At 43.5% G+C, this 17,847-nt stretch overlaps 1 protein-coding gene across 2 annotated transcripts in view; it reads right to left on the reverse strand.

Moving 5' to 3' along the window:
• Positions 1-250: 250 nt before the first annotated feature.
• LOC6550325 (irregular chiasm C-roughest protein) overlaps positions 251-17,847 on the reverse strand; it is a 131,192-nt gene continuing 113,595 nt past the window's right edge. For both annotated transcript variants that reach the window (XM_026982491.1, XM_001976737.3), the window contains 7 exons: positions 14,656-14,754; positions 5,972-6,470; positions 5,612-5,812; positions 4,413-4,640; positions 4,022-4,124; positions 3,067-3,615; positions 251-2,928 (listed from right to left, as the gene is read on the reverse strand). In XM_026982491.1, the coding sequence (XP_026838292.1) occupies positions 2,204-2,928; positions 3,067-3,615; positions 4,022-4,124; positions 4,413-4,640; positions 5,612-5,812; positions 5,972-6,466 (2,301 nt within the window). In that variant the 5' untranslated portion in view covers positions 6,467-6,470; positions 14,656-14,754 and the 3' untranslated portion in view covers positions 251-2,203. The remainder of the gene's footprint in view (positions 2,929-3,066; positions 3,616-4,021; positions 4,125-4,412; positions 4,641-5,611; positions 5,813-5,971; positions 6,471-14,655; positions 14,755-17,847) is intronic.

The raw sequence follows: 17,847 nt of genomic DNA on the forward strand, positions 1-17,847 counted from the left end.
ACACAAAAGAAATTTAGATTAAGATATCTGTAAGTTCAGTTAAAATTTTTTTTATGTTTCCCAATTAAAGTTGAGTTAAAAACTCAAAGAAATTTTGATCAAGATATTTGTAAGTTCAGTAAATAGTTGGTTTTTCGATAAAATATGAGTTAAAGACGTTTACTTTTATTTAAACATGTTTTATTTTACCATTTGCTTACACTGCAGCTGCGTATCATTCTTAAATAGGAAAATATACCCACCGCTTTCCACAGTGTAGTAACTCCGAACGGCGAGGCGACTTGCCATAAATTAACACACATGACTGGCGGCGGTGGTGGTGCAAGTGGTGCCAGTGGTGCCAGTGGTGGAACATTTTCATTTCACTTTTGTTTGTTTGATTTTTGGCTTTTTGCAGCTAGCTGACAGTTGGTCCGGTCCTTCCGACCTGGTCAAATTAAAAATGTTTTTTGCCCCCCTACGGTATATTTGTCTTTCGTCTTTGATGTCCAACTCTCAATTCGCTTTCCTCGGCTTTCTTTCTGTTTTTTTTTTTTTTCAATAAATTTTTATTCAGTTTTTTTGTTTTTGTTTTCGTGTTTAACTTTGTGTGTGTGTGTGTTTCATGCTGCTTATTTGCGTTTATCATTTGCATTTTGTAAACAAAAAACATTTGTTCGTTTCGCGTTTAATTGGCGACACTAATCAAATACCCACAGCTAATAAATATAGCAAAATGAAATAGTAATGTTTACTTTTCTTGGGGATCCTTAGACGAAATACGCTTGCTTATCAAAATATAATGCTTAGGCCTATGAAAAAAAATGCATGGATGTATGTATATATTTAGGGCTAGGTCTATATCTATACTTTAAATATGCGTGTCTATGATTAGTTAGGCTACAACTAGGATAATTAGACCGTTATACACTTAGAAGTACACTTAGCACAATTGAACTGACGAATTGAATACGTTTACGCTCTCATTTTTGTTTTGTTTTCTTTTGTTTTGTTTTCTACATTTGCATGGGCGATTTGAGATGTATGGGCGTGTCATAAGTTAAGGCGACTGTCAAGATCTAGCTTCTATATTTATTTAACCATAAAACGCACTATCGAATCCCAAGTCATAGCTTAGAGTTTCGGCGAGAAAAGATGATAATGCTACATAATTCAGAAGAAGTTGATTGGGGGGGCGGGGCAGGCGGTACCGATCCAAGGCCTTCCCACCCCCTACTTAAATACTATCAGGTACTTTGGCATTTCGTTTGCTTACTCGCTATCCATTCAACTGAATGTCTTCGTGGTTGTATATATTTCATTAACATTTAGCATATACTATATCTGTGTATACATAAAATTGAATTCTTTCGTTTTACTTTTCTATATTTTTTGCGGATTATATAGGGGCAGCTGTTTTCGACGAAGGAGTATTCTTGGGATTTTAAAACCTTAGGGAGAGGTACGCGATATAAAGATAGTTCAAAAACGTACAAAAAATGTTGATCGAATATTTGAAAAATAATACAGAATACAGAATAATACATTAGGTTAAAGGGAAGTAATATTTGAAAGGAAAATAATATTTGCAACATTGTATGAAGTCTGAGAAACTGTGTTCAAAACCACTCTCGCATATCCCCGCCCCCAAGAAAACCAATTTTTTATTTTTTTTCTGTTTTAACTGGAGGTTAAATCCCCAATCAGTTAACTATTACATTAAGGCGTTTTCTCAACAAGCAGTAAAACTTTCTAATCTTCCTAAGATTTTTGTTTTTTGTTTTCGTTTTGTAAATGCTTAACACTCATTCTTTGAAGCTTAGTCTCTCTCTAGATCAAACTGGGTGGATTAGCCTACTGTAAGATCCTTAAGCTAAGAACACAAAAACGACAAAAAACAAAGAAAAAAAAAAAAAAAAACGGGAAAAGATGAAGTACCTAGACCTAAGGACTTTAGAAATGATGATGCTAAAGATCAGCTTACGATTATGTCTATATAATCGGATGTATGTGAGCTAAGTGCCTAAACCTAAGCAATTCGAATTTTTGGTAGCTGAAAAAAAACGCACCACCAACAGTGATAGCCCCCTACCCAAAAAGCAGCCGCCGGGGCCTCGGTTCCTTGTGAGATCAGTCTTAGCGTGGCTCAGTGGGTGTCATCGTTGTTGTCGGCAGTGGTGATGGTGATGTTGGTGGTGGTGGTGGTGTTCGATGCTGGTCCACCCTAAACGGCAGTGGGTGGCGGCAGCAGCGACGAGTTGGATGACCGCAGATACGGATTGCCGTAAATGGCGCTGTAGCGGGGATCCACACTCAGGGCCATCGAACTGGGCACCACCACGTGGGTGGTGGTGGTGGTGGCGGCGGCGGTGGTGCTCTGATTGCTGCAGCTGCCATTTGGCGATGAGCTAACCACCGAGGCGGTGGTCGACTGCAGACTGGGCAGCCCGTTGTCTTGACGGATTTCACGGGATCCAATAATACTGCCGGTCAGGCTGCCACCGCTGCTGTTGGTCAGGAAGGTCATTGGCAGGGTGGTGGTCTGTGGGTGGTGCTGGTGGTGGCTATGTTGCTGCTGCTGCTGCTGTTGCAGTTGCAATTGATTCTGGTGGTTGTTCTGCAGAATGGTCGAGCTGCCATTGGATTTCGTCGAACAGGTTGTCAGGTATTGGGGGGGCGGACTGTAGTGCGTACTGTAGTCACCGTAGGGCACATAGCCGCCCGAAATGTCCACCTTCAGATCGCTGTAGTTCGAGGTCCGGTCGCCTGGCTCCAGTTTGCAGCTAACGCCGCCGTTCTTCGTGATCTGGTGCTCGCTTATCACGTCCGCTGGCGGCAGCTTGGTGCGCTTCTTACACTTGATGTAGACCACCACCAGAATGGTCAGCACCAGCAGGAAGGCCACCACCGAAATGCCGCCCACAATTGTCATCAGCAGGGAAACGCTCTCTGCGAAAGAAAACACCAGAGAAGTGAACACAATTTCCTTTAAGTATGACGGCATGAGAATCTTTACATTACAATGATCACTAGAGTAGGAATTATTTGGGCAACACTTATTATATACATTTTGTACGGGATACTCACTCTTGGCTTGCAGCTGAATCTCGGCCACGTCGTTGCCATAGTCGTTGACCACCGTGCAGTTGTACTTTCCGTAGTGGTAGGCCTGGCTGTCCCTAATGATGAGCGTGCTCTTAACGCCGCCCGGAACGGCATCCACCAGTATCGAATAGTCGTGTCCCGATTCCGAGCTAATCTCCTGGCCATTGAATGTCCACGAGACGTGGCGGGCACGAGGAACACTGCTGGCAAAGCACTCGATCCGCGCCGTATCCCCCACCAGTCCGTACTGTGTCCTCTGCGATCCGATCGCCGGCGAGCCCTTCAGATAGACATAGGCATCTGCCGAAATCTCGGCGTATCCGGGTACATTGGCCTTGCAGTAATACCTGCCAGCCGTCTCATTGCTGACACTGAACGTGAGATTCGTGCTGGTGCCCACCACCCGGTCGCTGGGATGCTGTATCCAGACGATCTCCGGCTGCGGATTGCTGTCCACCTCGCAGGTTAGGGACACCACACTGCCCACGTCCGCCTCCATTGATTGTGGTCGCTGCCGGAAACTGGGAGCATCTGCAATTTGAATGATTAAATAATGTATTAAATTGGCTTATTTTAATGCATACATACATGCATATCTTAAATATTTATTATACGTGTTTGGAGTTTTGCAAGAAAAACGATTAAATGGTCATTTTAAATTGATTTTGGCAAAAGTGTGCTGCCCAAAGCTACACTGTTGACTTATGGAAATTCACAAATGTCAACAATTTACGTTCGGTGTATAAATATACACACACGTACATATGTTGTATTTTACTTTCCATTTTCGGATATTAATAACGATTCAAGAGTAAAATGCCAGTCGCAGGCATTTGTGTGCTATAGATTGTGTTTTACAGTTTAAATGATTTTACTCTACTTATATAGATTGTTTGATATTAAATTAGTATTTAGCCAAATAACTTTGACAACTTACAACTTATGTCGAGGGTTTCGCTGTCCTCGCTCTTGCCCACGGAATTCTGTACCTCGCACTTGACAATCGCGTCGTGGAACTTGCGAGTCACATTGCGTATCACCTGAAACGACGGGAAAACGGGAAGAGTGAGAGAGAGAGGGAGAGAGATCCATGAGTTCCAGTTGCGATTAATTGTGGGAACGTTAGGCCTTTCCGGTGGCGATCTAACTGGTTTCAATAATTGCCAACATTATACAACAGCAGGGGCAGCATTTTAATCGCAATAGTTGCTCTAATTATGCGCCAGCCTGCCAAGTGGAATGTGGACCTGTTTTTCCGAGTACAAATCTCAGGAGAGGCTTTGCAAAAGCGCAGAGCAAACAAAATGAGAAGGAGGAGCGCCACTTACCATCTCTGTCTTCTGGCCGCCGATGATCGGTTCGTCGTTGATGAACCAGCGGTACCGGACATCGCTGGGATTCGCATCTGCCCGGCACTCCAGGCGCACCTGCGAGTGCTCCACAATCCGGGAACCGGTGCTCACATGTGCACTGCCGCCTGCACCACCAACCGAACCACCAGCACCGCCGGGCAGCGAGCCCATCACGTTCACCTTCACCTTGGGGGCATATTTCACCTGGAAGAGAGAAAATAAAAAGCTCTTGACACTGCTTTTTGCAAACAAATTTCGATTAAATCGAGTGCAAACTGTTTCAATTGTCACATATGTATAAATATTTTATTGGCACAATTGTTTCACATTTAAAGGCCCTCTTGTGCTGCCAATTAATGTGCAATGTCCTTGGTGACCAAGGGATTCCCATGCGTACGCTTCAAGCTGGCCCTCAATCAGCCCAATCAACTGGCCATCCCGGCGCACTCCTTGGCCAGGCATCTTCGTCAGGGATTTGTCAGCGCCATGGACATGTGACTCCCTCGATTTCAGCCCCCCACCTTTGCCGAAAACCAGGCCATTGACAAGTGGGCTGAGGTCAGGTCTTTGTTGGCTCCTCACTTTCACACCCCTAGCGGAATGAGGGGTTGGAGGGGTTCGAGGGGTTCGAGGGAGGAGGCCCATGATGGGCGCCTTGCCTTTATGTCCGGGCATGAATTAGCCCGTCAGTGTCGAGCCATGTCCGGCACAAAAGCCCATTCAAAAAATACTATCCCCCCGGCTTGCAGCTGTCCTCGGGAAAGAAGGGGACTTCCGCAGCGCATCGCATCACGTAAAATAGATAGCAGCCGCCCTCCCTTCTGTCCCGTTCATACTATAGATAAGGTAACCTCAGTCTGCGGCAGCAGGATGCACTCGAAAAAATTTGTTTGCAACTCAGTGGCGAAAAATCTATCAAGATCTAAAAAATCTATTCCCCTCAGTATCTCTATTCACACAATTAATCAACACAATTAATCTATGGATTTAAGATCAGGCATCCCCACCGAGCTGCTTCCTAAAGAAATTCCCATTTCTAATTGCATGTAAGCTTGTTTCTTAGCCTAAAGCTCGTCCCAGTGTAGATGCTCATGCAAAACCTGCAGTGACCTGTCAACAGAACGACCATCGGGGGGTCAGCTCCTGGCTTTTTTGGCCGAGGGACTACTACTCACCTCGACACGTATTTTCGCCGAGCGATAGGTGCGGTCCGCCGTGTTCTGCGCCTGGCAGCTGAAGTTCGTGTTGTGGTGCTCCTTTTTGGGGGTCAGTCGGAGGACGGACTTGGCCGTAAAGCGTCGCTGATCAGGCAGCGGTATCACCGTGTACTCAATGTTATCCGTAAGGACAGTGCCCAGGCCATCAATCCAGGTAATCTGCGGGCAGTAAGAAAAGGAGGAAAAACGAGGATTGTCGTACAGTGTCATTGCTTCGCAGGAGTTCTCATATAGTCGGCCTATTTCATTCTTTACAGTGCATATTCTTTGGCACCTTTATAAGAAAAAAAGTTGGGCTAACCAATTAAAGACACTTACCTCAGCAGCCGGCTTTCCGCCAACCGAAACGCATTCGATCTCCACCTTGCGATCCTCGGTGGCATAGATGACCTCGCCCTGGGTGATTTTGGGCGCCTCGGGCGGCACGAGCACCGTCAATCCGGCGAATGTGGACCTAATGGCTGGCTGGCCCTCGGGTCCTGGACTCACTTGGCACTGGTAGCGAGCATCGTCGTCCAGCATCACTGGGTAAATGTCCAGGGAGTAGTCGCCCTCCTCGTCACTGCCCACCATCGCGTACCGCTCGAATCCACTCAGATCCCGGGACGTGCCCAGTCCAAAGTCATCCTTTGTCCACTGGAGTGTGCCCTGTTTGTTGATCACCCGGCAGGGCAGCGTGACCCTGGCCCCAACGACAGCCGTCTGATCCTGCGGCTCCATGGCGAACCGCTGGTTCTGGTAGCTCGTGTACGGCGAGCTACTGACCATGGCCACAATGGTGGCCAGCAGGAGCAGCTGCATCGTGTGCAACATGGTGCTGAAAGATGTGGAAAGCAGCACTTGAATCACTATATGTTGAATTAGAACCCATGTGTATTGGCCTTTAATGGATGATTATCATCGATGTTTCTTTATTCTGTGCCAGTCGTCGTCTTGTCTTGAGTTCACACACATGAAGAGATACTTCCTACAATGTTTGGCAATACGGAACACACCTCCAATGACAAAAGTCCTTCAATTAGCTGCGATTTTTGTGCAACAATGGCCGGGGGAAACCGGATTGGATTTTGGTGGGGGCTGGGGGCTGGGGGGCGCAAGCCTTGAGCAGGCGCCAATATAAATATAATGGAGCCCCGAACAAAATTGTCTTTCTTCTTGTTCACACATGTATCTATTTGTTTATTTGCTGTGCTTTTTATGCGCTTTGTTTTGCTTTGTTGCGTTTTCTGGTTTGTTTTTTATCGCGTTTCGCGTTTTGTTGAACAAATTTTTTTTGAGGGGAAGGGGGGCCACAATTGCCTCAGGGTCTTATTACTTATTATTGTTCGTTTATTGTTCGCTGTTGGCGCGCGTGTTTTTTTTTTTTAGGGGTTTTTTTTTTTATTCATGTACCCGTAGTACCCATTTTTATATTCATTCGCATTTTATTCGGTTTTATTCATGTTCTCCAAGTGCAGACAGCCGTACGTGAGCCCCGAAAACGAATTACATTCAAATTAGTCAACGCAGGAGGTTGGGTGGTGCAGGGAAGCGCACGGTCGACCATCACAGAAAAGGCTTAAGCCGCGGGGCAATACCACAGTTTACGACAAAGGGCCACATAAACGGGCCAAATGTGCAAAAATCTTGCAAAAATATTCCACAAAGTACCGGGCAAAATGTGTCGAGCACAGGAATTAAATTAAAAGCAAACAATAAAATTGGAGCAACACAAAAGTACAATCACATAAATAGTTAAGTAAACACGATTACACAGAAAAAAAAGAGTTTTTTTGTAAGGCAATCAAAATAATGCTAATGGAATGCTTAATTTACCTGGGAAAATTAAGTGTACAGATTTCAATTTGAATGGCAATTGATTTCTTTTCATTCCACTCCGAAAGTAGACTTGTAGAAATCAGTCAGGCCAAATTCCTGCTGCTAACCACTTAATTCCAGCCAACAAGTTTCAATCTCCACTTTCAGCTCGAGTTGCGTTTAAGGAGATTTGCCTAATAAATTGCAGCTACAATATATGAAGCACGGTCTCAACTCTAAGTACTAAACTCTCCCTTTCCGCTCTTTTCCACCTCCGTTTCCCAGCACTTTCCCACTTTTCCAGTTCGACGTACAGGTGCCCGGCTACCTTGGCATTTTCTCACGCATTTTCCCCACTTGCTGGACTGCTCTACAACTATTTTACTATTTCTGTATATTGTCTTGGTTTTTGGGGTCTGGGACTTCTGGGTCTTCTGGGTTTTTCGGGTTTTTTCGGTCTTCTACTCTTTTGGACTGCTTCTTCCGCCTGTCTAATTTCGTTTTCTTGTATTTCGTCGCTATTATTTGTTTTCATTGCATTTATACGGAAATTGGCGCCTCGAATTAAACGAAATTATAACAGAAAATGAAATAATAGAAGAGGAGAAATCCATAAAAAAAGAAATAACCCAAAAAAGATGCAAACGGAGGCAAAAGATTAGCGGGCTTCCGTTGGAGAAAAAAAATGAAGAGAGACAAAACGGAAGGGTTAGAAATCCGAGAGGCGGGGCCTGAAAATTACTCAAAATTAGAGTTGTATCCGAAAAGCAAAAAACCAGAAATACAAATTCCAAATCCACCGGCTGGACGCTGTGGGAGAAACTCCACTCGATGGAAATCATCACCAGATCATCACCAACTTCCAGCTGAAGATGATAATACTGCGTTTGCCATGGCCAATTAAAACCGATTTTAGACACGCTCACGGGAAGTTTTATTTTCTTGGGGACCCTGCCTTTTATGGGCGATAAAGATTCGGTTTCATCTGTTTTCAGATTTCGTCTGTTATTTTTTGAAAGTGTTGATAGCCTGCGTATTGGATCGAAGAAATTGACTTTATTGCCTAGGAGGAATTTACGGCAAAACCGGATCTTGGTCTAGAATTCGATGCAGGATGACTAGTTGGCTACGATAATAATAATTATATGAATATATTAGCATATTTTGAATTGTTAAACTTTGTTCCTGCACTGTTTTCTTATTAAGACATTAAATCTAACTGGTTTCGATCATTACATTCCATTTTAAAGCCTTTCCAAAGTTTCCTGACCTTTTGGGTTTTCCTTGAAAGTTCTTTCACTATTTGGCTTTTTTAATTTGCTTTCTTCATGTTGCTGTCACTGTCTCAATATCCAGGGCATGTCATACAAGAAAACTGCTCCCAATCTCCAACGGCAATCGTGTGGGTGGTGCAGTGGTGCAGGGGTGCAGGGGTGCAGAAGGCAGTGGCTGGCCAACAATACAAATCACTCCACTCATTGGCCAAGTCCGAGACTTAACAGTAGCAGCTGCCATCTGGTTGGAAAATGCCTGGGCACCGAGCCCCGGGCATCTCTCTTTCGCCACGGAACTAAAGTGGCTCAAGTGGGGAGCCCTGGTGTCCTCCACCCCCCCTTCCGGGTTGTGCACTCCCTGCCGCCACCCACCTGCCGAAAAACTTTCGCAAGAGGAAGAAGCAAGGCGAGTGTTCAATATAAATTTTTCAAAGTTATTTGTACCAGGTGGGCCTTTCTTTATTGATTTATGAGAGCCACTTCGACGTGCTTAGGAGGAGCAGCCGTCGTTGTGGTTCGGGGGGTATGGGAAAATGGGTGGGGGGGAGGAGGAGGAGGAGAGTCAAGTATCGCAAGGGGGATAGATAAACCGTAAATGACAAAAGTCTCGAAGGAAGCCGCACATCCGCTGCAGCTTGCATCTAATAACCGAAGCGAACTGGCGATAATAATGCGATCGTGAAAACTGGTTTACGTTTTCTACAGTGCCTAGGAGGGGCGAAAAAAAAATAATTAGCGCCGCCAGGAATGTGGAAATGGTTCACGGAAAATGTGTAAAATATAGGGCTTATTTTTTTATTTAAATTTGGATTTATTGCTTGCAATAAAAAAGAGGCAAAGCGGTAATACAATATTCATTATTTATTAATTATTTGCTTTTTCGCCGGTCTTACATTACATTACAGTATTTTTTGGCTAATTGATGTTTATAAAATGTTTTTTATTTTGCACAAAAAGTAACCCTTCTTTTCTCGCTCTGGGCGGACAACTCGATCTCGGGCGTCGTCTTAGCACCTGTTCCCCCGATTCCAGTTGCAACTTGCAACTATAAATATCACAACAGATGCTTGGGCTGTGGCATTAAAGGATGCTGTTGGATGTTGGATAAGTGCAGCTGCATCTTGTGGTCAGTGGCGGCCAGGGGGCGACTGGAAAGGGGGCGGGGAGTGGGGTTCGAAAGGCAGCTGCAGAAAGGAAGCCCGATGGCCGGGGAAGTTGCTGCCAACTGCCAACTGGCAAAACTGGCAACTTCCAACATCCAACATCCAACGTCCAACGTCCGACGACCAACTGCCGACTGCCGACTGACTGACAAAACAGGCAACCATCTACCCATATAGTCCGCAGTATCGGTATCGATTGGATTGTATTGCATTGGATTGGACAGCAGATCGGAGGGCCGCCGGGGAGTCGAGATTTATGTGTGATAAGCGTCGCCTGAAAATAATTACTGTATCTCTGTGTTTTGCCGGAGCTGCGAAAATTGAAAACTGGAGCGGAAAGCGTTCGCAGCGGAAATGTTTTTCTTGCCATCGGAGTTTTCTGCTTGCCAGTGATTGGCAGCATGGGGTTAAGAGCGAACAAGAAAGTCTGAGTGAGGGCTAGAAGAGGGTTAAGTGCCAGATTGTCTTCAACAATGGAGCGACAATCAGTTTTTGTTAATTTCGATCCCATAGTAAAATTAAGCATAACAAATATTTTTTTAGATCAATAGTATATAGAATCTACACGAAAAAAATGCCAACAAATCAGGCATACATTTCTTCAGTGCCGAAGAAAGCTGGCTGAAATGCAATGTAATGCGTTGCAAAGTAAGTGAATCTGTGGCACACATCCTTTGGATTTCTGTTGGCCTGAGTAAGCTGTCCCAGCTGCCTCGAAGTTGCACAAAACAAACCGAAAACTCAACTTTAACTGTCAGTTAAAGTGTCGACTGTACTTGAGGACGCCTCCATCCGTCTCTGTCGCACCTACAATATCCTTCTCTTTCGCACACGCACACACACACACATGACAGCCAGTGCCCTTAGGGACCGGTTAACCCTTCACCAAAAAATGAAAATGAAAAGGAGGAAAAAAGCTCGGCCAAAAGGAAGGCTACTTAAAGGACTTTTGCTGACAAAATGGAAAAGGCAACAAGCGGAAGGGTAAACGGGACAGGAATCGGAGTATCGGGGAATAGGGGAATCGGGCAATCGGGGATAACCGGAAAAGGCATAAAGGATATTGGTCGAGGTCCTGGGGTTCGGCAGAGATTAGGACAATTAAAAAAGGGAATGCTTAACAATTAAAATCAATTTGTGCGTATGTCTGTGCGGGCCTCCGCCCTTTCACTCCGCCCCCCTCTGTTGACAATTTGTTTGCTCGAACAAATCAACTAAAAGGCTAACTGCTAAGTGGCAAACGGAGAAGGCCAGGATGGAGTCAAAGTCAAAGGATGATGACTGCTCCGGATTGCGAGAACCCTCTCTTTTACTTTCCTGCTGCCATCTCTGCCATCTCTGATTACCAGACAAATGTGTGTCCTGGGGCCAAACTGGGCCATCAGAATGTGCGAGTTGTGGGCCCAATTCCAGTGCCAATAAAAAGGCACAAACTGGCAGAAAAATAAACTTAAATCGCCTATTAATGGGCCACACACCAAAAGTTTTTGGCCCAAGTCAGCACAAGTTAACGGAACAGTAAACGCAAGCTGAAAAGGTCATCGCTCATCCTTACAAAAAGTGCCTCTGATAATTATCTCAAGAGGGAAAACGAATCGTTGGGACAAAGTTAAAAGTCTTTGAAGCAAATGATAAACCAGGGCCGTTCTCAGATTGGATGGGTATGTGTTAAGCACTTTTAGATACATTTTCAGCACTACATTAGCCAAATAAAGAAGTTGTGAAGGACACAAATCGGATTCAAAATTTGTTAAATCATTCTTACAGCGGATAAAATAGCTACATATGTTTGATCAATCTATTGATCAAAATGGGTTGCCTAAACAATGTCTAGAGCCATAACTCCCTTAGATCAATGGGCCCGAAGCGAAACTTAAAGCCATCTCAGATTTCATAACACTAATCGAATCAACCCGAGACTCCGTCTTGCCTTAATATAATAACCAACTGCAGCTCACCCAGTAGAACGAGTTAAGTTATTCATCAATTCTTCAGGCTCCGCGGTTTGAAGATCTGGCAAAGGGGGTGAAAAACTTGTTAGCCGTGTATAATTAAAGCATCTCGGCTCGATCGGACTCTCATTAGCATAATTCTAACATAATTCCTGACATGGCCAGGCATAAAATTATGAATCGAACTCGCAGCAGCCGAAACTCTAAATAAAATCATAAGATAGAGATGTATGGGTATGCTATGGTACTAGTATATATAAATATATATATATATATAAATGTATATAAAGGAGATGTGCTTGGGGAATGGAGCAGAGCGAATGAAAGTTGCTTGGCCACATCGAAGCAGAATTTCAATCAGTAAATTGAACACCTGAACTTAACTGATTTCGTGGTTGTTGTTGTTGTTGTTGTTTTTATGCTCTTTTGTGTGTGTGGTTATATTATTTCGATATTTTTTTTCTTTTTTTCGGCTGACTGAAAAGGGGAGAAGCTGCGAAGAAGCAAAACAAGTTGAAGTCGAGCAGCAGGAAATTAAGCCAGGCCAAGAAAAGACACTGCAACAATGACAAGCCAGCTGGCTTCCACTTGGGTTTAGTCGGGGTTCGGTTTTGGTTGGGGTTTAGGTTTTGGTTTTGGTTTTGGTTTGGTTTTGGGTTCCCCAGCGGACCGCAGCAGCTTCTCCACTTTACGTTTAGCATTTTTTTCAAATTCATGTTTATGGTTTTGTATTACAAGCGATCGACGCTGCCAGCCAGCCATCGCAGCCATCTCAGCCAACTCAGCCAACTCAGCCAACTCAGTGCGACCAGCCAGTAGAGATTTGTATAACTTTAAGCCTTATTAACATATTTTATGCTCCATTCGAGTTCCATTCCAAGTCCAAGTTCGCCCACACACCGACATTTTTTCATTTCATTTCCATCCATTTCGTTTTATTTCTAGCCGTTTTCGTGTGGGCCGCCACTTTGACATAGATCGATCCAATCCGCATCCCAAATAAAAAATAAAATAAACGAAAAACCCACCGGAGACGACCATTGGCAAAGAGTGAAAAACGATTTCGAAAGCTGCACTTGACCAGACGGTATTTGAATAGGCGTCAGATTGTAAGCACTAATATTCACTGGGAGATTCTTCGGAAAAGCTAAATGCTGGTCACATTTCTGTTCATAATCTGTTAACTTTTATTAAGTGTCTTTTAAGGCTTAAAATGTAATTATGCATTAACCAAATGGTATACCAAATATCTTCACAACATCTTTGCAGCAATTCGAGTTGCTTGAGGCTATTTGCTGGCCCCAAGTGCCAAATGCAACCAGCGTCACGCACCTGCAAGTGCAACATCTAACTAAACAGCATACCACGTTGCTATGAACCAATTCCACAGCACGCCCAGTTCCCATAGGCAATGTTTTCGTTTCAAATTATCATCGACAACGACAATTGCCTGACCAAGAAAGTACGAAACAAAATCGTAAAACCCTCACCTGACAGCTGTCACTTTTTCGGGTACGGGTATGGGTACAGGAACGGGAACGGGTACGGATACGGATACCTGTCTCCCAAAAACCCAAAACTAACCGAACCCGAACCCGAACCCGAACTGAGCTCGAAAAATAAACAATCTTCGCTGGCTACCTCATCTCGGGCTTATTCTTTTGTCCGGCCGTCAGTGTCCCCCATTTCCTTCTCCCCATGCAGCTAATTGAGTTATATCCCCACCACATGACACTGCAGCCGCGTTGCAGGCCCGAAAGAATATACAAAAAAAACCCATTTTAAATCGTCCCAAAAAAAGCGAACAGAGAGACTCCACACAAATTCGAATCAATTCAATAAACAAGAGCGGGACCTTTCCCATACAGGTTTTATCTCCTCTATCCCCACTACTCCCAACCGACAACGCAAACGTGTTAGAAAAGAGCAGTAATAATGAACACGAACGGAAAGCAAAGGTGCATAGATACAGACAGACATATAGATGCAGGTACGATCCGGAGATACTGGGACGTTTGCAGATATATATTGCACCGATTCGACGACCCACTCGTCGCTGTCAGTTTTTCTTTCGCTGGCTTTTCCATTTGATTGCCTTGTGGTCGACCGTTACACGAGTGGGAGTGTGGGCGGCATATCTACCTATCTATCTATCTATATATCTATCTATCTGTATATATAAAATCACATATACTAGTTCAGTTAAGGAGCACAAGTGGTGGTGCAACAACAGTCACAATGAGAACAACGATAACAACGAAAACTTCAACTGGCGACACCTTCGGTCGCTTGCGTCTAACTAAATCCGATTATAACTAATTATTATGGACGCCGAACCCGAACTCAAACCCAAGCCCAAGCCCAAGCCCAAAATGAAGGGGGTACACACGTAGATATGTGTGTGCACATAACACAGGGGGGTTACAACGGGCCAGGGTTGCCACACTACCTTATTTGCGGGCTTGGCGTGGGCCATTCTTTTTGTATCTGTATATCTCTCTGCTCATTGTATTTCTTGGCTTTATTTTATTATTCTCGTCTTTTGAGGTTGCGACTTCAGTTCGGTTTTGTTATGGCCATTGTGTAATGTCAGTCATGTGTCCATATCAAAGTTGTTTAAGCGTGTACATATGTATGTGTCTATAAAAAGGGACTCGCTACAGTTCCAATAGGATGATGGATAACAAATTTTCGGCCAAGATTTATGTTATATAATGTTTTGAAATTTATTTTTCAAAGTTTTAATAAATCAACAACAATAATAATAATTGCAATCATTTTTTATACGATTATATTTCCTTACTTTTCCGACTTACCTTTAACACCTCTTTAACGAGAGAACTGAGGTCTTGAGTGTCACTTTCTCACTCTTCTTGTATTCCTCCTTTCTATTCCTTGCCTTAGGGCCTTGAGATCTGCAAAAAGAGGGGGAAAAGAGAGGGGGGAAACATAAGTAAGATTATTAATTCAATTCTTTTTTTTTGTTTTTGTGCTGCTTCATTTGTTTGCCTCTGTACGTATTAATTGTTGCGGCTAATGTTTTCTGTTGGCCCTAATGTTGAATGTTGTTCGTCTTCATCTTGGCCATAAACACGCACAGGCCGTGTTTGGCAGCGACGTTCTTCCGCATTCATAGCCCTTTTATAGGGCACAAAATGTTTATTAGACATTATGTACCCGTAGTCCCCTTCACTACGTACTCACTACTTTCATTCTGGCCGAAAACTTGCAGGGAATCACGCATATTTCGCATAAAAAGTCAACAATCGACATTTTGATGCTATGTTGTGTGTGCTTCTTATTGTATTTTTTTTCTTCTTTGGTCTTTGGGACTGAATATTTCCCCATAGGCGACAGTACTTTTATACTTAATTTTCTATTATGATCTTTGGTAATTGCTGCAATGAAAATATATTGCTGGAATATAATGACGGGCGGCGGCTGCCCGCAGTAGCTATTTATTAATGAAAGTTCTTTGGAAACAGTGAAGATCGAGAATAAAAACGGTATTAAATCAATAATCGAATAAATCATTTCATTTGATAATTTAGCAACATATTATGTTGCTTACGACTCTAAATTCGAAAAACGCAACCACATTACAATCGACAATGTTATTCCCAATATTTTCTACTGGCATGCAAAGACGCCAAACAAATTGAAAAATTGATGCCTGCATTAGGGGGTCGGGTCCTTGCAACCCTTTCTTTTCTGCATTGCATACGCCACAGACCCGTAAATATAACCACAGATAACGGGGTACTGCCTACCCCAACTCCCCCCTCCTTGTTGCCCCTGCCATGCTCTTCATACCCCCTTTTTAGTTTGATAAAGCGACGGACATGATTCATGGAGGGTTCCGTTGGCTATGCTCTCGATTATATCCTTGCATGCCTAAGGTTTTCGGGTGGCAGGGAGGGGAAGGTGGGTGCAAACCCCCTTTTCAGGGGCGGAGGTACACACAAACACAAACAGAAACACAGACGGAACACATGCAATACAATACAAATAAATACACAGAAATGAAAAAGTACAAAACGTGTGTGGCACGAAAGCCGAATCAGGCGATTGTCTCTGTGTTTTTATACATATACTTTTTTTTTTGTATTTTTTGACAGGGGGGGAGGGGGCTTTGTGGGGTGATATCCTGGCTTTGAACGCACTTCAGGACCAGGGACTTTCAGACAGGACAGCTGGAACGGAGCTGAATGTGGCAACAAGCGTTAAGTGGTTGCCTGTTTGTCGCTCGTGTACTTGGAAATGCTTTACAAATTCAGCAGCGCGGATAAAAAATGGAAATAAATAAAGGGAATATCGAGGAATCCCGTCGAGGGGGGAAATAAAAGCACCCCACCCGTCAGCTGTTCTCCGTAGACGAAAGTCAGCTGCTAATCCTTGGCGGGGGTGTCCTGTTTTGTCCTGCCAGATGACGATGACTCATAGTGCGGTGGGGTGACTGCGATTCCTTATTTTCGGTGGTTGTCCAAAAAAAAAACAGTAAATAAAATAAAATCGAAACTTTAACTAGAGCAACCGATGGGGTGGTTGCATAATGACTCATAGTCCTGAACCGTATGAATTATTTATTGGCCGCCCGGGTATAGTACCCATTTTACCCCTTCCTATTTATATTGCTAGTAGATTTAAAATTGAGATACATTTCGTGTATATAAAACTAAGCCAGCTAATTCTTAATTTGTAAGGCAAAGTTCCGGTAGTTTTCTTCTTTTTTTTCCACGAACACTATTAAAACTTTTCCAAAGTCTTTCCCATGTTCTGAGCAACTTTTCTGCATTAAATAGTTAATTTCAACCACTCTTTTCTCTGCCTATTTTAATTGTAATTCGAAGCGACTTGGCATATTCCTGACGGGATTTTCCCAAGATCTTTGCAAAAGTCCGCTCCCATTCCTTGACCATCATCATCATCCCGCTATCATCGCTCCGGAATTTTAATCTTGTAGACCGCAAGTATTTCACATGTAGAAGCAGTAGAAGTAGAGCCCCCCACCTTTGAGCCTTGTCCAAAGTTTTCGGGCTTATCTAAATGCCATTTTATTCCGGCTGCTTCTTGCCCTGTTCTTGTTTATCTTGCAGATACATCTGAGAATCAGCGTGGACGGGAACATTCTGCGGTCAGAAGTTGTCAGTTGATAAAAATGCCCGGAACAGAGCCAACGATAGCCCGAAATCCACTTGGCTAAATGTAAATATTAAATTTGCGCATAAAAATAATACGGCAGAAAGGAAAGGAGACAGAGACAGAGATAGAGATAGCCCGGACAGCAAACTAAAGTGAATTCACAAAGGAAAAAGGAGAGCCATAAAAAAAGCTGACTGCGGCAGGACTATGAAGTGCCAGTGGAGGCTAAGGTCCTAGACTCGAATTCTCAATTGACGCGCCACGTCCTCGAAGGCAAAAAGATATACATATACGTATATATATTCAGATACAGATACGGATTGAAGACGGCGAGTAGAGGAAGGGAGCGAGGGGAGACCGTGCAGGACGACTCCATAATAATTTTATGCGCTTCCAAAAAACTTCCGTTCAGTCATTGCGTTGTGTTTCCGCCCAAAAGTCGGAGACGAAGACATCGCACATGGTTACTTCTTTCCCATTCGAGATGGCAGCGTGAATAGAGCAAGAAATTAAGAAAACTGCGATATCACTTAATGGAAGTATAGATACATTTAAAAATTAAATGGTAAAACTTCAGACAACAACTTTTTATATATTTCCCTAATTTACTGTACACATTTTTATGATACATTTTGAGTTCTCGATGCTTAAACAAGTGACGAATGATTGTAATGAATGTCCTATCATAGCCAATCAGTTAATTGTGCACAGAAGATGCTTAAGAACTCGCGATTATAGTAATTCTATTCAATAAACTCATCACGGTAGCATCTCTGAATATTTTTCACGTTGCTGCCCAAATTGCCATAGAAATTTCGTAGGTTCTTGTACTTTTTTTGCCGCTGCCTTGCTTTTTCTTTATGGTT

This window comes from Drosophila erecta, unplaced genomic scaffold (genome assembly GCF_003286155.1).
Source record: "Drosophila erecta strain 14021-0224.00,06,07 unplaced genomic scaffold, DereRS2 tig00000126-arrow-pilon, whole genome shotgun sequence".
NCBI lineage: Eukaryota > Metazoa > Arthropoda > Insecta > Diptera > Drosophilidae > Drosophila > Drosophila erecta.